Here is a 22,346-nt window from a genome sequence, read left to right on the forward strand (position 1 = left end):
AGCCTGACTAAACCTTTGCTCAAGAAGAGCCACCCCACTCATTTTTGCTGCCCACCACGTCAATCTTTCTGTCACTCTTGGCTCCCAGGAGCGCAGTAATCCCAGGAATCCACAATGTTTGAGGTTGGGCTTTATTGGGTCTTCAAATGGTTTCTTTTTCCAGAGCAAATCAATCAAGTGATCGTGTTTACTGAACGCTTATTCTATGCAGAGCACTCTACTAAAGTGCTTGGGGGAGTTTGATAGAATTAGTAGGTATGATCCCTGTCCCCAAGGAACTTAACAGTTGAGCAGACCACACAAGGCATTCTACAGATGTCCAACTTTATAGGTGTTCTGGCCCTAATGCCTGCATAATAATAGTATTTGTTAAACACTTACTATGTGCCAGGCACTGTACTAAGCATTGTGGTGGATGCAAGCAAATCGGGTTGGTCACAATCCCTGTCCCATATGGAGCTCACAGTCTCAATCCCCATTTTACAGATGAGGTAACTGAGGCCCAGAGAAGTGAAGTGACTTACCCAAGCCTAACTTTTCCAAGCAGCCTTTCAGGGACTGCACTGATTTATGACTTCCCCTGCCCTGGGAATGGAGTAGGGATCGAGGAAGAGAGGGAAAGGATCTTCTGAGCCCAGCTTCTGCTCCGGCACTCTCTCTTCTTAGTCCCGGGTCTCCTGTGAAGTCACCCCCTAGTATAGCCTGCTGTCACTCTCTTCCCTAGTGATTTTTAGGATGGAAAAGAGGAACTAAGTAGGCAGCATGGAATAGAGTTTCCTCAGAAGGGGCAGCTGAAGATTGATGAGAGAGATGGACTGGGAAAGCTCCTCTCCTTCCGAATACGTGAGAGGTAGGTCTCACTACAAAGCGTGCAGGCATAGCTAGTCAAGCTTCGTGCATCTGTTTGGTTTAAATCCATGACGGGTAGCCAAGGAGATCCCGGTAGGTTAGATAGGAAACAGGAAACTCTCTGGTGTGTTCTGTTTCCTGGGAAAAAGGCAGCCGATCCATTTGGGAAGCTCTCCTGCTGATTAGGCGGGATGGCCAGAGAAGTAAGTTGTGAGCAAGGTCACACAGCAGACAATAATATTGGTATTTGTTAAGCGCTTACTATGTGCCAAGCACTGTTCTAAGCGCTGGGGTAGACACAGGGGAATCGGGTTGTCCCACGTGAGGCTCACAGTTAATCCCCATTTTACAGATGAGGGAACTGAGGCCCAGAGAAGTTAAGTGACTTGCCCACAGTCACACAGCTGCCAAGTGGCAGAGCCGGGATTCGAACTTATGACCTCTGACTCCCAAGCCCGTGCTCTTTCCACTGAGCCACGCTGCTTCTCTAGCCGCGATTAGAACCCAGGTCCTCTGTCTCCCAAGCCTGTGCTCTTTCCACTAGGCCATGCTGCTCCTTGAGTTGGGTTGAGAGTTTGTAGAATCCCACGGGGCTACCTCTCCACCCACCATCACCTACCCCCAGTTTTAGGGGCTGAGAGCAGAAGATAATGTAAGCCTGCATCTGTCCGGATTGAGGAGTCCTCACCTTAGTCATCCTTGTAAGGTAGCGTGTCCATTTCCTGGATCATGTTGGTTGCCTTTCTCAGAGCCTTTTGCAACTCCATTATATCCTTCCAAAGATACGGTGGAAGAATTATACGCAATGTTCCAAGTGTGATTTTACTGAATGACAAAACTCTTTATTTGGCTGTGTTTTCTACCCCCTTCCCATTGGTGCCAGGTATTCAGTTGTTCTTCAGGGCTCCTGACACACATTGGCCCGATGATGTAGGAGAACATTCAACAGTGATTTCGAGATCTCTTTTTCTGGTTCATGACTCCGACTCTCGAACCCTGCAGTAGCAATTTGGATGATTTCCCCCAAGGGGAATTACTTTCTATTCGCATTTTTCAGTTCCCTTGCTAAGCTTTGTGAGACGTTCCTGGAATTCCTCCCTGTCTTTTGGCATTTTACCACCTAGAAGGGCTTAGCGTCAACTGTAGACTTTTGAGATTTCTTTGCACCCTCCCTTTCCCACATCATGAAGCAAGATGTCTAACAAGCCTGGGTCTAGAACTGAACCCTGTAAGACTTCAGGGTTTATACTTCTCCATCCTGAAAAGTGATTCTTTACTTGCCCCCTTTGTTCCCTCGCTTTTAGATAATTTTCTGCGAGGGACAAAATATTCCCTCCAGTCCAAAATATTCCCTCCAGTCCCATGATTACTCATTTTAAAAAAAATAGTTTTTGGTGTGAAACTGGTTGAAGCGCTCATGGTGTAGTGGATAGAGCATGGGCCTTGGAGTCAGAAAGACCTGCGTTCTAATCGCGACTCCACCACTTATCTACTGTGTGACCCTGGGCAAGTCACTTCACTTCTCTGTGCCTCAGTTACCTTATCTATAAAATGGGAATTGAGACTGTGAGTCCCTCGTGGGACAGGGATTGGGTCCAACCTGATTTGCTTGTATCTAACCCACTAGTACAATGCCTGGCACATAGTACGCGCTTAACAAATAACACAATTATTATTATTATTATTATAGTCCCTTTGACATCTAAATACACTAAGACTACAGCATCCCCGCTAACCACATGCTTATTGATGGTTTCTAAGAACGCTAGCAGATTAATTAGACATGATTAATCTCTCCCTGATTAATCTTTCCTCTCCCCACCCTATTTCCCCACTACTCCCTCTCCAGCACTTTCACATCACCTAAGCACTTGTGTGTAAAGCTTCTTCTCCTCCCTCATCGACACCCATGCCCGTCACCCCCGCCGATTGTTCCGGACCTTTAACTCTCTCCTTAGGCCCCCTGTTCCTCCCCCTCCCCCATCTCTCACCCCTAATGATCTGGCCACCTATTTCCTCACGAAAATCAACACGATCAGGTCTGAGCTCCCCAAAGTCACCCCTCCGCCTCTCCCCTCCCCCCCAGCAACCCCCTCCCCTACTTTCCCATCCTTCCCTGCAGTATCCTCAGAGGAGATCTCCTCCCTCCTCGCAAGTGCCACCCCCTCCACCTGCGCCTCGGACCCCATTCCCTCTCACCTTCTTAAAACCATCGCCCCTGCCCTCCTCCCTTCTTTAACGTCTATTTTTAACCACTCAATCTCCAAGGGCTCCTTCCCCTCTGCCTTCAAACATGCCCACGTCTCCCCCATCCTAAAAAAACCCGCTCTTGACCCCACTTCCCCCTCCAGTTATCGTCCTATCTCCCTACTACCCTTCCTTTCCAAAATCTTAGAACGAGTCGTCTACAATCGATGCCTAGAATTCCTTAACTCCCATTCTCTCCTAGACCCCCTCCAATCTGGCTTCCGTCCCCTCCACTCTACCGAGACTGCTCTCTCTAAGGTCACCCATGACCTCCTTCTTGCCAAATCCAATGGCTCCTATTCCATTCTGATCCTCCTTGACCTCTCTGCTGCCTTTGACACTGTCGACCATCCCCTCCTCCTCCATACCTTATCTCACCTTGGCTTCACGGACTCTGTCCTCTCCTGGTTCTCCTCTTACCTCTCTGACCGATCATTCTCGGTCTCCTACGCTGGAGCCTCCTCCCCCTCCCATCCTTTAACTGTTGGAGTTCCTCAAGGGTCAGTTCTTGGCCCTCTTCTGTTCTCCATTTACACTCACTCCCTCGGTGAACTCATCCGCTCTCACGGCTTTGACTACCATCTCTACGCAGATGACACACAGATCTACATCTCCGCCCCTGTCCTCTCCCCCTCCCTTCAGGCTCGTATCTCCTCCTGCCTCCGGGACGTCTCCACCTGGATGTCGGCCCGCCACCTAAAACTCAACATGAGCAAGACTGAGCTCCTCATCTTCCCTCCCAAGCCCGGTCCGCTCCCAGACTTCTCCATCACCGTGGATGGCACGACCATCCTTCCCGTCCCGCAGGCCCGCAATCTCGGTGTCATCCTTGACTCGTCCCTCTCGTTCACCCCACACATCCTATCCGTTACCAAGACCTGCCGGTTTCACCTCTACAATATCGCCAAGATCCGCCCTTTCCTCTCCACCCAAACGGCTACCTTACTATTACGGGCTCTCGTTATATCCCGGCTAGACTACTGTGTCAGCCTTCTCTCTGACCTCCCTTCCTCCTCTCTTGCCCCGCTCCAGTCTATTCTTCACTCCGCTGCCCGGCTCATCTTCCTGCAGAAACGATCTGGGCATGTCACTCCCCTTCTTAAACAACTCCAGTGGTTGCCTATCGACCTCCGCTCCAAACAAAAACTCCTCACTCTAGGCTTCAAGGCTCTCCATCACCTTGCCCCTTCCTACCTCTCCTCCCTTCTCTCTTTCTACCGCCCACCCCGCACGCTCCGCTCCTCTGCCGCCCACCTCCTCACCGTCCCTCGGTCTCGCCTATCCCGCCGTCGACCCCTGGGTCACGTCCTCCCGCGGTCCTGGAACGCCCTCCCTCCTCACCTCCGCCAAACTGATTCTCTTTCCCTCTTCAAAACCTTACTTAAAAATCACCTCCTCCAAGAGGCCTTCCCAGACTGAGCTCCTCTTCCCCCTCTACTCCCTCTGCCATCCCCCCTTTACCTCTCCGCAGCTAAAGCCTCATTTTCCCCTTTTCCCTCTGCTCCTCCACCTCTCCCTTCCCATCCCCACAGCACTGTACTCGTCCGCTCAACTGTATATATTTTCGTTACCCTATTTATTTTGTTAATGAATTGTACATCGCCTTGATTCTATTTAGTTGCCATTGTTTTTACGAGATGTTCTTCCCCTTGACGCTGTTTAGTGCCATTGTTCTTGTCTGTCCGTCTCCCCCGATTAGACTGTAAGCCCGTCAAACGGCAGGGACTGTCTCTATCTGTTGCCGACCTGTTCATCCCAAGCGCTTAGTACAGTGCTCTGCACATAGTAAGCGCTCAATAAATACTATTGAATGAATGAATGAATACTTACCGTCCCTCTGTATCAATTATGTGCCTATCTTTATACTCTCTTACTTCTATAATGTATTTTAACAACTGCCTCCCCTGATAGATTCCAAGCTCCTTCAGGGCAGGGATCAGGTCTACTGACATTATTCTGCTCTCTCAAACACTTAATACGGTGCTCTTCCCACAGTAAGTATTCAATAAATACTACTGGTTGATTGATAAAGTGATCAACTGATTTCCCCTGACTAAATTGTGTTTACTTTCCCCCAACAGTTGTGTACCTCCAAGGGCTCCCTGATCCAGACTTAATTATTATTAATACTATTAATTTACCAGGTATAGAAGTGAGACTTATAGGTCAAAAATTCTCAAGATCACCTCTGGAATCTTTCTTGTAGATGGGTTTTTGCACTGACAGTCTGCCAGCCTGTGGTACAGTAGCTATTTGTAACAATTGGCTATAAACTCTTGCCCAGAGTTAACACTTAACCCAATTATGGGGTAGAAATGGGGTAAATATTTATATCTAGTGTGTGGATTTGATCTCAAACGTTCTATGCGGTTGTAGTTTTCTCCAGGTCTTCTGATCTTTATGCCAGGTGTGGGAATCCTTCAATGGATCAATTCATCAGTCAGTGGCATTTACTGAGCGTTTACTAAATACTAAGCTCTGTACTAAGCTCTGGTGAAGATAATCAGGTCAGGCATAATCCTTGTCCCACCCAGGGTTCACAGTTGAAGTAGGAAGGAGAACAGGTGTTGAACTCCATTTTACAAATGAGGTAACCGAAGCATAGAGAAGTAAAGTGACTTGGCCAAGATCACACAACAGACAATGGCCAGAGCGGGATTAGAACCCATATCCTCCCAGCCCCATGGTCTTTCCCCTGGGTCATGCTGCTGCTCTAATATCTTTCTTAGTGAAAACTGGACCGAAGGACTCATTGAGCTTGTGGGCTCTCACATTATCACCCTCGAGTGCATCTTTTCCTCCACAGTCATCAAATAGTTCCAACCAATTTCCTAGCTGCCTCCTGCTTTGGATGTATTTAGAGGATCCTTTGTTGTTAGTTTGGGCACCCCTTTCAAGGGATTCACTAAACTCCCTTTTGGTCTTTCTCGTTTCTTTTTTGCATCTGACTAACAATTCTTTATGGACTTTCCTGGTCTCAATCTTGTGAGCTTTCCATTTTTGAAGGGATGGACTTTTCCCCTGCAAAGCCCTCTCTTAGCTTCCAAGTTAACTGTGTAGGATTTCTGTTTGTTTGCCTGTTTTTGTTTTTCTTTTTCTGTGGCACATATTTCACCTGGACCTCTGAGATAGGGTTTTTAATAGCCTTTGGGCCTCTAGTAACAAACTTATTTTTACAGTAGTCCTTCCTTTGAGTAATTTCTCCTTCCTATTTATTGGGAACCCTATGTAGGACAGGGACTGTCTCTAACCCAAATAACATGTTTCTACTTCAGTGCTTAGAACAGTGCTTGACACATAGTAAGCACTTAACAAGTACCATAAAAAAAAAAGCTAGCCAGTCTAATTCTTCAAGTAATGCCTTTTTCCTTTTTAAGAATGGCTGCAACATTTGCTCTCTTCAAACCTAAGGTTGTTTTTTTTTTACATCATCCACAGGCTTTCAAAAATAATGGTCACTGGCCCTGCAGTAATACCTGCCAATTCCTTAAATACTTGACATTGCGTGACTTACCCTTTTTTAATATGCAGCAACCTATTTCCATCCTTTTAATTTTTTTTCCTTTTCTGTACACACGCCCCCCCCCCCCCCATCCATTTGAAAATGGACCCATACAACACCCCTAGAAGGCCTTGACCAATGCAGAATAGAGCAGAAGGATTTTTCTGCAGATCTTGCACGTCACACAACCGTGACGTGCAGGCAGTCCAAAGCCCCCTGAAAGTTCAACCCCTCACCTCACTGCAGTGAGGGTGGGAAGTGAAACAGCTAGAAGTAGGAGACTACCCGCTAGGGCCATGCCATTTATGGTGACGGTTTCTCATCCAAGGATGAGCTAGGAATCCTGACTGTAACTGGCTACTTTGTGCGGTGAAGCCCGCAGTGGCTACCGAGGCAGCTATACTGGCATCCACCTGCTGGTCTCGAGTGCTGCAGAACAGCATTGGCACTATGTTGCAGTCACTCTGACCATAAATTTGTATGTAAGACTTCTGGGGGCACTTCACAGTGGGCTGCACTCCCCCCGTCTGCTTGCTCGGTACACTCGGAGGCCTGGTGGGATACCACCGAGAGCTAGTGTTTGGCTCAGGAATAGGGTTCGGAACGAGTTTGGGAAGCATATTTTTCTAATTTATCAAGGGCACTAAGTCATTTTGAATTTTCTTCTTCCCTTCCAGTGTGTTTGCAACAACAAACAATTCAGTGACACCCGCAAACGAGATGCGCATCCTTCCATTCCTACTTCTTTTTAAAGTATTTGTTAAATGCCTACTGGGTGTCAAGCACAGTTCTAAGCGCTGGGGTCGATACAAGTTCATCAGGTCAGAGACAGTCATCAGGTCAGAGACAGTTCCTGTCCTACATGGGTCTCCCAGTCCAAGCGGGAGGGAGAACAGGTTTTGAATCCCCTCTTCATTAGAAAGCTAATGAGCAGAGCTGACCTAGGGCTGGTCCTTGTGGGACCCAGCACCCGGCCTCTCTCCAGTCACCTTTACCCTGCTCTCTTTCTGAGAGTGTCCAGTGGTTGAATGACAGAGGAGGGAGATCAGGGAAGCTGACTTTAGGCCGACTTGGTCACTGCTGACCCCTCTGAGGTATTTATTGTGGGTTGGGAGGGGGTCTGGGTGGAGGGGGTGAGCTTCCTGGCCTGAGATCCTTAATCTCCCCTGCCCTTCCTCCATCTCCTCTTTGCACCTACCCCTGCCCCTGGTGTCATAAGGGGTTGGAATGTTACCGTGTCATCCGAAGCACCGATGACTCCATTGCAGTGCAATACAGTGCAGTGACTCCTTAGCTGCTCTGGGGGGGTGCCAAAGGTAAGAAATGTGGCGTGGCGTAGTGGAAAGAGCCCGGGCTTGGGAGTCGGAGGTTGTGGGTTCTAATCCTGGCTCAGCCACTGGTCAGCTGTGTGACTCTGGGCAAGTCACTTCTCTGTATCTCAATTATCTCGTGTGTAAAATGGGGATCAAGACTGTGAGCCCCATGTGGGAGAAGCTTATTACCTTGAATCCACCTCAGCGCTTAGAACAGTGCTTGGCATATAGTAAGCGCTTAACAAATATCATCATTATTAAATGCCCCCACGTAGAGCTTTACTGACTGTTGGCTGTGAATCCACAAATTGAATTCACAACCAAACCTGGACCTAAACTGTCTTCCCCTTAGTATTATGTTATGCTTTCAACTCCTCCTGAACTGGGCTCTTACACAGAATCTGACTACTTGGTGGGGGGTCGGGGGGTGCCTCTGTACTGATTGTGTGTGTGTGTTTGTGTGTGAGCTCATGACAGTAGGGACCAGATCTATTTCACTTCCATGGCCTCCCAGTGAGAAATGAGCGCAATGGAACAGAAAGGGCCATGGAAATCCAGAGAAATTGAGTGGTTTGAGGTTTGACCAAGGTGACGAACAGGTCGACAACAGAGGGGGACAACTTGGAAAGTAGATCTAGACTTCCCACAACATTGGAGATTATCTGCTAAAATCAGACTAGAAGGAGCCAGGGTCTAAACCGGCCTGGACCAATGCGGGAATGGATGCCGGCTTCCCTAACCTCGGGGAATGTGAGGCCTAGCTAAAGTCCATGGATGGCATCCATGGATCCCGGATGCATCTTTATCCCTTGGAGGGGAAAGCTGTACATTACGCTACATGCGTTACACAGGTAGTGCAACATAATGTAATGGCGTCATATGGGATCTTTTACAGAAATTTGCAGACAAATTTCTATCAGGACATCTGACCGCCCCCCCTTTTGCCCAGAACCATCGTGTTCTCTTACCAGCTTCCCTGTGGGGACAAGCGACCCACCCCGCTATCCTTTTTCCCAGAGCCATAGTGTTTCCTTCCCCAGGTCCCCTGAAACAGGACCCGCTGCCTTGGACGTGGGGGCAGGAGCCGATTCATTCATTTAAGCCAATTTATTCATTCATTTATTCATTCAATCATATGTATGGAGCTCTTACTGCGTGCAAAGCACTCTACTAAGCACGTGGGAGAGTACAACAGACACATTCCCTGCCCATAAGCTCACAGTCTAAGGGGGGGGGGCAGACATTAATATATGTAAAAATTGGGATCTGAGATCGAAATACTGAACAGAAAGGCGTCTGGTGCCCTATCAGTACTGGGCAGCAGTAGGCCTAAGGGTCTTAAGCACCTACGAAGCGCAGCACACGGTAGAAGCAGCGTGGCTCAGTGGAAGGAGCCCAGGCTTGCAAGTCAGAGGTCATGGGTTCGAAACCCGGCCCCGCCACCTGCCAGCTAGATGACTTTGGGCCAATCACTTCACTTCTCGGTGCCTCCGTTAATGGGGATGAAGACTAATCTCCCCCGATTAGACTGTAAGCCCGTCACTGGGCAGGGATCCTCCCTATCTGTTGCCGAATTGTACATTCCAAGCGCTTAGTACAGTGCTCTGCACATAGTAAGTGCTCAATAAATACTATTTACAGTCTAATCGGGGGAGAGGGACAGACAAGGACAATAGCAATAAATAGAATCAAGGGGATGAACATCTCATTAAAACAGTAGCAAATAAATAGAATCCAGGCGATGCACATCTCATTAAGAAAATAAATAGGGTAATGAAAATATACACAGTTGAGCGGACGAGTACAGTGCTGCGGGGATGGGAAGGGAGAGGGGGAGGAGCAGAGGGAAATGGGGGGAAAAGAGGGAGTAGAGGGAAAAGGGGAGCTCAGTCTGGGAAGGCCTCTTGGAGGAGGTGAGCTTTAAGTGAAGTCACTTCACTGCGCCTCAGTTCCCTCATCTGGAAAATGGGGATGAAGACTGTGAGCCTCCCGTGGGACAACCTGACGGACCCTGGATCTCCCCCCAGCGCTTAGAACGGTGCTGTGCACGTAGTAAGCGCCTAACAAATGCCAACAGTCTTACAACGAGGGGGACCAAGCCGGGCTATCCGGTCCAAAACCAATGAGATGGCCACGGCGGGCACAGCCACGCAAGGCTCCCCGAGGGGGGAAACGTGAGTGGGGTGCAGGGCAAGGAGCCTTCAGGGGGAGGCGAGGTTGCGGGCCCAGGACCGCCTCCCCTCAGCCTTCTCCTCCTCAGGCGCCCCCGCCCTCCTCGCTGGGCCTCTGGGCCTCGGGGCCTCGGGCCCCCCCCGCCCCGGGGCATCACGGGAGGAAACAAGATGTGGGGCGAGAGCGGCGGGGGGAGAAGCCCGCAGTGCGGGGCCGGGGAGGCCGCAGCCAATGGCGAGGGCGGGCGGCGGCGCGCGCGCGCCGGCCGGGGGCGGGGCCCGGTGACGGCGGCGGGGGGCGGGGGGCGGGGGCAGGGGAGGAGGGAGAGAGGAGGGAGGAGGGAGGAGGCGCCGCGCGCCGGCCCGGGGCTCAGCGCCACAGCGGAGCGGTCAGGTCCCGTCCCCTCCCGGCCCGTCCTGCGCGAAGCGCTGCTGCCGGAACCGAGCCAGCGGGGCAGCGGGACCCGGCTCGCACTAGCTGGACCAGCGGCAGCCACAGAGGGGAGAGCGCCTCCGTGTCCGTCCGTCCGTCCGTCCCTCCCTCCCTCCCCCGTTATCTTCGCTCCCCCGGGGGGCTCGGTGCGGGATTGTCACTGTGAAGGTGAGAGGGCCGAGGAGGGGGGAGTCCAAAGAGGGGGCTTGGAGGGGGGGAGTCCAAAGAGGGTGCATGGGGAGTGAGGAGGGTAAGAGGGGTACATGGGCCCCGGGAGGGTTAGCGGGAACCTCTGAGGCCCGGGAGGAGGACGGGAGGCCTCGGGAGCGTGCACCGAAAGGGGGGTTGATTGGGGAGTAAGGGTAGGGGGGAGGGAAGGCCACGGGGCTGGGCGTAACGGTGGGAGGGCTACAGGGTGTGCATAGGGAGGGTGGGGGAGTGGGGGCTGGGTAGTGCAGAGAGAGGAGGGGTCAGGGCTGCGTGCGGAGGGCAGGAGGGAGCCGAGTGCATGGGAGATGGGCTGCAGGCTGGGCTCAGGGAGATGGGGGGGGGGCGCAGAAAGCATCCCCAGGGTACAGGGGCAGGGCTTCGTGGGTACCACCGCCGGGCATCCTCCACTCCAGTGCTCCAGCCCTAGGGGGAATCGTCCTTCTCTTGCTCCTTTGGCTCCAGGGAAGTGCTCTTGTCCCTGCAGCATCCCCGGGGCTCCAGCCCAGGAAATCCAGTCTCCTGCTTTCTGGGTGATGTCCTGAGGGCCCTGAGAAAGTTCAGCGGCTTCTGCGCCTTCCACCGTTCCTTTACAGAGCAAGCTCCCTCTGGGCTGGGTTGGGCGGGATCAGCCCTGCCCTAGAGCCTTTTTTCATCCCCACTGCCAGTGGGCAGGGGAGGCAGGGGGAGAGAGAGGGGGCAGGTGCCCCCCTATGCTGGGGGCACATTCCTCCTCCACCCCCTTAGAGAGAGTAGGGTCCCACACCTGGGGAAGCTTGGCCCAGAGCCCCCCGCCCTGACTGCACCTCTTTCCAGAGGGAGTCGTAGCTCCTTCCACCCACCGCCCTTGGTCAGAGCCTCTCCGAGCAGAGCTCTGCTCTCTGGTGTTTCCAGGGGGAGGGGGGAGAGAGAGACAGAGGAGGAGGAGGAGAGGGCACCGGCCGGCCGTGCACCGGCCGTGACGCGGCTCCCAAAGCCACCTCCCTCCAAGCCGTCCTTCCTGTAGGAAGAGGATGCCCAGTCACTCCGGACCAGGAAGACATCAAGACGGGGCCTCCTGGTCACGCAGAGCCATGGGGGAGGAGGGTCAGGGGCGGAGGGGAAAGAGGAGACGCCTACTCTCAGCTGGACCTCTGAGGAGGAGGAGGGGGCTGCAGACCTGCGGCTGGGAGGGAGGGGAAAGGAGAAAACGAATCGGGGCAGGGAACGAAGCCCGTGTCCTGGGATGGGGAGAGCGTGGGGGACCCCGGCGGGTCATCCGTGGGCTCTGCAAAATCTCATCGAGAGGTAGGGTGTTGGTGTCTCTTCTGCCGGGATTCGAGGACCGAAAGCATCTCTCTGCCCGCCCCAACCCCGTTGCCCATTTCAACAGACCGCCTACAATGGCTCCCGACGCTCCCAGCCCCCGAGGGTCGTGGCCGTCTCCATCTGGGTTTTCCTCGTCCGCCTCCTCATCTCCTCTCCGGGATGGCCTGGATCTGGGCCGTGGCCGGCCGCGGTGGCCTCAGGATGCCAGGGACCTGTGCCGGGTCCTCCCCGCCGTTGGAGAGGGAAAGAATCGTAGCATTGTAGTCACAAGACTGACATTATGTAACGCTTACTCCTTTCGCAGAGCGGGCTGGGGTTTAATTACTGGAACAAAGTTATTCCTTTGGACTTTTGAGGCCAGAGCGGCGACTCCAGTGTAGTAGGCGAACTTGGGAGGTAAGGGAGTGAAAGTAATCACCCCCGTGCCTTTGTGCCTGGAGTTTTGGGAACAGTGACTGGGCGCCAGGTTGGATGGGCAAGTGCTGGGTTTGCAGCCTGGATGGGCTGAGGTGCGAAGTGGTGCCAAGGTGACTCAGAGGGACAGGGATGGATTTCCATCCATCACCTTCCTCTCCAGGACAGCCTCTTGTCTCTGCTCTCACTTTGGGCTCACAAGCTCCCTAGGAGACCAGATGGGGCGGAGACATTTATTCCCCACCTATCAGATGGAGGAGAAAGTGGAGGCCCCGGGGGTATTGTAGAGTGATCTGTCCAAGGACACACAGGTCTCCTGAGACTCCGCCCTAGGGGGTAGAAGACCCGGCTGCCCCTTACCCCGTCCTCACACTCTCCCATGCTGCTGCTGCCCTATGATTTCACCAAGCAATCTGCCTGGCTATTCTGGAGACCTAGGGCTTGTGGCCTTAATGATGATGATGATAATAATTGTGGTATTGGTTAAGTGCTTTCTGTTACTAAGCACTGGTAATCAGGTATTCAGGTAATCAGGTATTAGGTAATCAGGTTGGGCACATTGTATGTAGAAGAGAGAACAGTATTGAATAACGATTTAACAGATGAAGAAACTGAGGCACGGAGAAGTTAGGTGGCCGGCCCAAGGTCACTCAGCAGGCAAGCGTCGGAGCTGGGATTAGAATCCAAGTCCTCTGACTCCCAGGCCCCAGGCTCTTTCCACTAGTCTGCCTTGCCCCGAAACTCATGCTTTTGCACCACGTGAGCCTACTGGTGGGAGACCCTTAAGTTCCTCCTCCAAGAGATGTCAACTGAGCATCTCCTCCATACAAGACAGGGCTTGTTCCCATTTCTGTTACACTCCAAAGCAGTGCTGCCATCCGTGGGGAATTTGTTTCTGTGATCGTCCCGGAATCTAAGACCCTGGGCCGAACGGAAATAAGGCATCAGGCAGGACTCTAATTCTGTTTGCCTTGCCTCTCTAGGTCATGAGTGTGTGTTTTTTTGGAGCTCAATGTTTGGGTTGGGGCCCTGGGAGCGTGTTTGCTGCCAGCAGGTGCTCTGGGCCCAGCATGAGAGGGGGTAGTGGCTGAGGATTAGGAAGGAAGGATTGAGGTCATGGTGGGGAAGTGTTGGTGAGGCCCGGGCAAAGTCTTCAGCCAAATAGTTAGTGGCCATGACTGGCACGAGAGCTATAGAATAAATCCCAATTTTCTGGGTCGGAACTTAATTTTTTCTCTCCTCCCTAACCTGCCACCAGCTCTGGGGTATTTCTCCCTTGCCCAGTGAATCCTCCCAAGGTGGGAAGCGGAAGCGATGGTGTTGGCCAGTGTCTCCGGGTCCTTTCTCGCGGGTGGGGTCCTGGGACCATCGCAAGGCCTGAGGGAGGCCGTGACCCCCTCCCTTGGCTGCGGTCCTGGGTAGCCGGGAGTTGAGGGTAGAGGGATGGGGTGGGCAGGAAAGACCCAAGGGGGGTGTCTGTCTCTTGGCAAAGAGAGCTGAGCTTTGAGGGGAAGCTGCATGCTCGGTGGGATCCCCCCAAAGTCCTGCAACCTCCAGGCCCGCTGGGTTTATCTTTGCGGAAGGCTAGCCACGGTCAGGGGAGTGGATTCCGCTCTCCGACCCCCGCCCTTGCCCTTGGCTCTCCGCTCTGGGGCAGACTGGGGTGACTGTCCAGCGGTGACCAGTCCTAACACTCTGCTTCTCACCTTAGCTGCACCATGTCTGACCGGAAGGCTGTCATCAAGAATGCGGACATGTCTGAGGACATGCAGCAGGACGCAGTGGACTGCGCGACGCAGGCCATGGAGAAGTACAACATAGAGAAAGACATCGCTGCCTACATCAAGAAGGTACCGGGGGAGTTGGGCCGGGGGGGGGGGGGGCTGATCTTTGCCTGGAGAGAGGCTAAGGGTCATTACCCCCTGCGGGTTCCCTCACCAGTGACCTTGAGACGCTCAAAGGATCTTTGTGGGTTCCATTTTTGTTTTCCCCAAGAGGCAGTCAACCATCCATCCATGGTGTTAGAGTGCTTCCTCTGTGCAGAGCACTGCACTAACCGCTTAGGAGAAAGTACCATAGAGGGAGTTAGAAGAAGCCATCAAGGAATTTAGAGTCTAGGGCAGGGTTTGTCCTCCCATTTTACAGATGGGAAAACTGAGGTCCAGAGAAATTAGGGACTCACCTCGGTTCCCCCAGAGTTTGAGTGGGAGCTGGCACTGTGGTCTTCTGACTCTTTGGAAGTGGGGAGGGAGGAAAATCAAATTCCAGACCATCCAAGGGTAGATGCCATCTTCCTGGCGTTTGCCCTTGTGGGTTTCCAATGGTGGGGCCAAGTCTGGGGCTCTCATTCAAGGGGTTTTCTGGTGCAGGATCCTCCGACCAGACCTGAGCGCCACTAAGCAGGGCAGAAAAGGGCGGACAGATTCCTACCTGGGCCGGAAAGGCCCAGAGCCCTGGTTTTTCTGTCCCTTCAGTTCTTTCGGGTCTGCTTTCTGGGCTCCCACACTATTCCTACACCCCACCTTGCCAAAATCCTCCTGGCTTTTGGGTCCTGCATCCCTGGGGCTGCCCACAGATTGGTGCGGGAGCAAAGTGGTCAGTGACTCTGCCTCCATACTGAGACCATGAGGCCTCCTTCTTGCCGGCCTGCGATCCACCTCCCCCTTGAGAGCAATCTGATTTGGGGGAACAGTTTAATAATAGGAGTTGTGATATTTGGTCAGTGCCTATATGCCAAGCTCTGTACTAAGCGCCAGGGTAGATATAATACAAACAGATTGGAGACAATCCCCATCCCATATGGGGCTCGCAGTCTAAGAGGGAGGGAGAACAGGTGTTTAAACCTCATTTTAACAGATAGGGAAATTGAGGAAAATGAGTTACCCGACATCACCCAGCACAAGTGGTGGGGCCAGTATTAGAACCTTAATCTCCTGATGCCCAGGCTCTTTCAACTAGGTCACAGTGCTTCTCAGCATGTGGGAATTTCTGAGAGTGTGCTGATGTGCACTGCTGAGGAGTCCCTTTGGACTCCCCTCCTCTTCCCCCTCCTGCCTTCAGTCTGGGGGACTCTGAGGTTAAAGAGCCTCATGACTCTGGACTTTCAGTCCATCAATGGTAATTACTGAACGCTCAGTATGTGCGGAGCACTGTACTAAGCAGATGGGTGAGTACAGCAATCTAATAGAGTCGGTAGACATTCCCTGGCCACAACGAGCTTATAGTCTAGAGGGGAGAGTTCCCTAAATGCACTGTGTCTAGCAGGGGCTTCAGTATCAGGTCTACCCCAGGACGGGGCTTCAAATGGTGCCCAGCCCCACTGTTGATCCAGCAGGCTGGAAACCAGGAGACCTGGGTTCTAGTTCCACCTGCCAGGACCTGGTAGCAGTGGTGACGATGGGCAGTCGAAGGGTCCTGGGAGGTGGGCAGGCCCAGCGGGAATCCCGAACGTCTGGCCAGCGGACGGGGCAAAAGCCCACGGCAGCTACCGAGACCACCGCCCTCGGGTTGCGGCCCCACGGTCTGGCTCCGGCGCTCCGCCCCACTCACGCCAGCCCTAGGTGAGCTCTGCATGTCCAAGACCTTTGGGCACTTCCGCGCGCCAGAAGGAACGTGACCGGCAGGACCGGAGAGCGCAAGAAGCACCGTGCGAGCTGCTGACACTATACCCCGTTCTTCCATAAAACCCACTGCCGCTCCCGCTCTGCGTTGACTTTCAGTTCTCTGTCCTATCGTGGCCTCCCAGGCTCTTAGTATGGTGCTCTGCGAACAGTAAGTGCTCCGTAAATCCCATTGATGGAGACCTCAGCACTGAGGCTGGTCCACGGGAGACTCCATTGCCATGCCCAGTGTGCGGGACTCCGGGGAAGCTGGGAGAGTTGAGGTCTGAGCGGCAGGGTTCGGGTCGGACGGCTCATCGATTGACGTTCCGCTGCTGGGGTTCCGTGGGTTCCGGTACCGCATTGAGGGGACGGGATGGGGAGGGCATCTCGGCATCTCTTTTGAGGTTCTGACTGCCTTATCCTGCGTCCACCAAATGGCTTTACCGGTCCCGGCGCTAGGATGGAGCTCAGCGGAACGTGATGGGCTTAACCTCAGAGCTTCTTGGGACCTCACAGCCATGGTGCTAGTCCTCCATTTCTCCTTCCCCGTGGCCCCAGTCAATCACGAGTTGCTCGTTTGGGTCTCCAGCACCGCGCCCCCCCCCCCCTTCCCTCCCTATCACCTCTCTCCCTTTTGGGGAAATGCCAGTCTGCTCATCCGGATCAGGGGTCAGGGGACCTTGGCTTCTAGTCTGAGCGGCCGTCAGTGCTCTGACTTGGGGTGAGCCACTCGCCTCTGACCCTCTTTCCTCTTGCCAATTCATAGAAGAGGGGAAATGCCACCCCCACGATATTACTATGGTATCTATTTGTTGGTGCTCACTGTGTGTGAAGCACTGTTCTAAGACTGCGCCTGTCTGAGAATTTCCACTGGAGGCACTGGACTAACGGCCGTCTGTTGACCGTCGGTCGTTAATGATTAATACGAGCACGGCTGCAGTAGGGAGAGGGGAGGAGGGAGCCAGGACCCCCCCCCCCAGTCAGCTCTTCGGCGAGGAGGGCCGGAGAGGGACACCCGAGTAGAAGCCGTTGGTACACTTGGCGTGAAAAGGTTCGGCCCCTCGCGTCCTGACGACTGCCTTCTTGTTTCCCTGCAGGAATTCGACAAGAAATACAACCCCACCTGGCACTGCATCGTGGGGCGGAATTTTGGTAGCTACGTCACGCATGAGACCAAGCACTTCATCTATTTTTACTTGGGTCAAGTGGCCATCCTTCTCTTCAAGTCCGGTTAGGGCCAGGGGCGCCAGGCGGAGCTGGGACTGAAAAGCACCGATGGCGAGCGCCCGGATTCCCTTTCCAATGGCTCTGCTACTGCATGGACTGTATACTCGACTTCATGTGTATATGTTGCAGTAAAAAAATACCTACTTCTGTTTAGTTGCCCGGGGAAAGAGGCTGCTTTGGTTTATTTAAGTTTTTCCCCTTTGGTTGTATTGCACTAGAAAAACCTCTCTCTCTCGGAAACGAACCAGACGCGCTTCCGAAGCGGAACGACCCAGGGCCTTCGGAGGGGGAAATAAAACTCTCTGCAGCAGTTGTCCCTCCCCAGGGCAGATCCCCGTGCGGCTGTGGGACTCAATTCTTGGCCTTGGTGTCCGCTCCGGGCCTGGCCTCCCTTCCTCCCCCTGGGGCGGGGGGGTGGGCCGGGGGGCCAACTGGGCTTGTTTAGGGGGCAGGGGATGAGCTTGGAGCAGGGAGGCAGGGGCGAGGCAGGCAGCGGGCCGGGGGGAGGTGGGTGGGGAGAGCTGAAGCCCCATCCATGTCCCTCACTGCTTTCCCCAAGCTGCTTGGGTAGTAGCTGTGGGTAGGAGTGGCTCTCTTGGCGCTGCCAGACCGAGACTGTTTTCCCTGTCGCTAGCCTCTGCTCTGAGGGCAGGAGGAAGGGGGTGGGGCTCTCGCTTTCCCAACTTTTTCTTGTGACCCCAACAGAGGTGGCGGCTCTGGCTCTGACTGTCCAGGGGGACCGGCCCCCGGCTGGCCGTCAGGGCCTGACGGCCTGGCGTCCGGTCCTTCAGACGCCATTGACCGGGTGGCTGGCCCAAGGTGGGGGGTCACTGTCTCTGCAGGCTGAACCGGGGCAGCCAGACTGGCCGGCCTGGACGTCCCCCTGGGTCGCAGGCTTGTGGCCAGCCTGCCAGCCTGCAGGGCTCCTCCTCGAACCTGCCTGACAGTGGCAGGTTCCCCAGAGGGCTCTAAGGTGTGGTCGGGTGGCGGGTGGGGGTTCCGGGTGTGGCGTGGTGGTGGTGGTGTTGGTGTTGGGATGGAGGTGTGTGATGTAAAGGGGCAGCGGGCTGGCCTCTCCAGTGCCTCGTGGGCTGTCGCGGAGCCCCGGGGCCTGATTGGGAGGGACGGAAGGCGGGAAGGGGCCCCGGGAGTTGGAGGGGAGTGTCGGGGTGACGGGCCGGTGGCTGGTTTGTCAAGGGGAGACGCTGCTGAGCTGTGATGTTATGAATCTCGTTCCAAAATACCATGTGTGTGGGCTAGGGAGGGGTGGGAGGCGGGGCGTGAGGAGTGCTGGGGGTGGGGTGGCCTTGCCCCTTCCTACCAAGCCCTTGGCCAAAGCGAGGGCGGAGGGAGGGAGGGCGCGGCGGCCATCCTGCTCCCTGCTCGGAGACGCCCGGGTGTGTGTGTGTATGTGTGTGGGGGGGTGTCCATCCTGTGTTCCTTGTGCTGCAAATGCCCCTCGTGGGCTCTGCCTGTGACTAAGCCACGTTGGCAACATGTGTCCTTGATCTCAGTCTTATTTTTTTTTAAGAATATTTGAAACTGTTCTCCGCCCAGTATGGCTAGCGTGAGCCAGAATGGAAACATTTCTTTTCTCTCCCTCGGGAGCAGGGCAGCTTCTTCTCATCCCCCCTGTTCCGCCGCGGCCCTCTCTTGTGGACATTAAAGGTGGATTGATGCACTCTGGGCTGACTGGTTTGGTTCTTCCCTGTTCTGCGGGGCCGGGGGGGCTGGGGTTTGAGGATGCCTGGGTTCGGGGGCTGGGGAAGGGCCCCAGGCTGAACTCCAGCCCCAGGGGAGATTAGGGCTTCTGGGTTTGGAAGGAGCTGGGAAGGGAAGGGAGGAGATGGGTGGGGGGCGGTGGGGTGGCCTGTAGTCTACATCCTCCCAGAGCCACGGTCCTCCTGCCCTTTCCCTGGTCCCGTGGCAGTCCTGGATTGGGATTGGGTGTTGAGGGGTGACGTTGGGAAGAGCTAGAGCAGTGTCCCTGACAGGTTTCACCCATACTGCCAAATGGCTTCCATTCTCAGTTTCCCCCCGGGTCCCCGTGTAGCGGTGGGGTGAGGTGGGTCCTGGCTGCAAGGGGGAGCAGCGGGACTGAGGATGACTTCTGACTTCTGAAACTTGCTCCTCTCCAGGACTGGTTCCCGAGGCCCCGTTTCCTGCCCTGCTTCCCAGGCAGGCGGAGACACCCCCGGGGGCGGAGGGTGGGGCGGTGTGGCCGATGCCACTCCGCAGAGCCGAAAGCCGGCAGCTGAGCGGAGTTGGGCGGTTGGATCTGGCGCTGGGAGGCGGTGCCTAGCGTGGCAGCCGGGCGCCGGGGAGGGAAGAGGGGCCGAGGGCTGGCAGGTCCCCGGCTGCCCGCCTAGCCCCGGGGCTTCACACCCAGCTGGCGCCTGACTTCTTGCCAGGTTTGCAGGTGGGTGTGGGTGTCAATCAATCAATCAATGGCATTCATTGAATCCCTGTTATGTGCCCAGCACTGTAGTAAGCATTTGGGGAGAGTACAGTACAAAGGTTGGTAGATGCGATTCCTGCCCTCAAAGAACTTTACACACTAGAGGGGGAGACGGGAAAATGGTGGAGTGTAAGGCTATATACCTAAGTCTCATGGGGCTGAGCGTGGAGTGAGTATTAAACCGTGAGGAGCCTTGGGGGATGAGGAGTGGTCAAGAGCTTTTGGGTATGAAACCCCCCCCCCCCAAAGGTTTAAGGCCCTCAGCAGCGTGGTGTAGTGGATGGAGCACGGGCCTGGGAGTTCAGAAGGTACTGGGTTCCAATCCTGGCTTTGCCACTTCTCTGCTGTGTGACCTTGGGCAAATCAATTCACTTCTCTGGGCTTCACATACTTTAGCTGTAAAATGGAGATTGAGACTATGAGCCCCATGTGGGACAGGGACTCTGTCCAACCTGATTAGGTTGTACCTACCCCAGCGCTTAATACAGTGCCTGGAACATAATAAGCTCTTGACAGATACCATAGTGAGCACAGCAGTCTGCCTAGGGTGGGCTCTGGGAAGTCTCACCCCTCCAGGTGAACTGTGGCTGAGTAGGGATTTGGGGAGGGGGTGGGTGAGGGGTGAGGGGAGCAAGCAGATACCAGGGCCCCAGAACCTGGGCTCGTTAGTTGATTGTATTTATTGAGTGCTTATTTTGTGCAGAGCACTGTACTAAGCACTCGGGAGAGTATGGTTTAACAAGCACATTCCCTGCCCACAATGAATTTACAGTCTGGTGGGGGGAAATAGGCATTAATATAAATAAATGGATTTCAGATATGTACATAAGGGCTGAGGGGCTGGGAAGGGGGTTGAATAATAATACTAATTATGGTAGTCATTAAGCGCTGTGTGCCAAACAATGTTCCAAGCGCTGAGGTCGATACAAGATAACCAGGTTAGACGCTGTCCCGGTCCCACGTGGTGCTCACCCTCTTAATCCCCGTTTTACAGATGAGGTAACTGAAGCCCAGAGAAGTGAAGTGACTTACCCGAGGTCGCACAGCAGACAAGTGGCTGAGTCAGGCTTAGAACCCAGGTCCTGACTCCACTAAGCCATGCCGCTGGAGCAAGTCAGGGCGACGTAGAAGGATGTGGAAGAAGAGGAAAAGAGGGGTTAGTCAGGGAAGGCCCCTTGGAGGAGATACAGCTTCAGTAAGGCTTTGAAGTATAATTCAATATTTATATATATATTGAGTAGAATTGTCTGTCAGATAGGAGGGAGGGCATTCCAGGCCCGAGGCAGGACATGGATGAGAAGTTGGTGGCAAGACAGATAATAATAATGATGACATTTGTTAAGCGCTTACTATGTGCCGGGCACTGTTCTAAGCACTGGGGAGGATACAAGGTGATCAGGTTGTCCTACGTGGGGCTTCCAGTCTTCATCCCCAGGGAACTGAGGCCTAGAGAAGTGAAGTGACTTGCCCAAAGTCACACAGCTGACAAGTGGCCGAGCCGGGATTTGAACCCATGACCTCTGACCCGCGAGCCCGTGTTCTTTCCACTGTGCCACGCTGCTTCTCCATAGATGAGATGGTGTTACCCTGAGAAGTGAGGTACAGTGAGCTAGTGCCCAGTAGCAGTGCTCTGCACATAGTAAGCGCTCAATAAATACTACTGAATGAACCTTTCACCTTTCAAGGCTATCTGCCTGCCCCTGTCGCTCCATCCCTCATAACCCGGGTCCCTCAACGGGTTAATTACCTCCACCCCAGCTCCCTACTAGGTACCACATTGATTCATTCAATTGTATTTATTTACTGTGCGCTTACTGTGTGCAGAGCTCTGTACTAAGCGCTTGGAAAGTACAATTAGGCAACAGAGAGAGACAATCCCTAACAGCTGAGGGGCAAGGAAGAAGTTGCAAAAAGGGTCAGAGAAATATAATGATAACGGTATTTGTTAAGCGCTTACTATGTGCAAAGCACTGTTTTAAGCGCTGGGGGGGGGATATGAGGTGATCAGGTTGTCCCACGTGGGGCTCACAGTCTTCATCCCCATTTTACAGATGATGTAATGGAGGCACAGAGAAGTTAAGTGACTTGCCTAAAGTCACACAGCTGACAAGTGGTGGAGTCGGGATTCGAACCCATGACTTCTGACTCCCAAGCCTGTGCTCTTTCCACTGAGCCACGCTGCTTCTCATAATAGTAATAATAATGCCAGACTAGTAAATGCTGAGGTGGATATAGGCAAGAATTTGGGACACCCAACCCCAGCAGCGTGGCTCAGTGGAAAGAGCCCGGGTTTAGGAGTCAGAAGTCCTGGGTTCTAATTCCGACTCCGCCCCCTGTCAGCTGTGTGACTTTAGGCAAGTCACTTCACTTCTCTGTGCCTCCGTTACATCATCTGTAAAATGGGGATGAAGACTGTGAGCCCCCCCCCCCCCCACCGTGGGACAATCTGATTACCTCGTATTCCCCCTCAGGGCTTAGAACGGTGCTTTGCACATAGTAAGCGCTTAACAAATGCCATCATTATTATTACAAAATTCACTCATTCAATAGTATTTATTGAGCACTTACTATGTGCAGAGCACTGTACTAAGCGCTTGGAATGTACAATTTGGCAA

The 22,346-nt window shown here is 53.8% G+C and overlaps 1 protein-coding gene across 4 annotated transcripts in view; it reads left to right on the top strand.

Annotated features, from left to right (window-relative positions):
• Positions 1-17,440, top strand: part of DYNLL2 (dynein light chain LC8-type 2) — a 45,430-nt gene extending 27,990 nt beyond the window's left edge. Inside the window, exons 1-4 of one of the 4 annotated variants that reach the window (XM_039914526.1) lie at positions 10,395-10,683; positions 12,335-12,426; positions 14,156-14,294; positions 17,144-17,440. In XM_039914526.1, the coding sequence (XP_039770460.1) occupies positions 14,163-14,294; positions 17,144-17,281 (270 nt within the window). In that variant the 5' untranslated portion in view covers positions 10,395-10,683; positions 12,335-12,426; positions 14,156-14,162 and the 3' untranslated portion in view covers positions 17,282-17,440. Of the gene's footprint in view, positions 1-7,844; positions 7,915-10,394; positions 10,684-12,334; positions 12,427-14,155; positions 14,295-17,143 lie in introns of those variants that run through there. The other 3 variants (XM_001519143.6, XM_029082875.2, XM_029082877.2) reach the window with 3 other exon arrangements.
• Positions 17,441-22,346: the final 4,906 nt, after the last annotated feature.

The sequence above is a fragment of the Ornithorhynchus anatinus genome, chromosome 17, assembly GCF_004115215.2.
Source record: "Ornithorhynchus anatinus isolate Pmale09 chromosome 17, mOrnAna1.pri.v4, whole genome shotgun sequence".
Lineage (NCBI taxonomy): Eukaryota > Metazoa > Chordata > Mammalia > Monotremata > Ornithorhynchidae > Ornithorhynchus > Ornithorhynchus anatinus.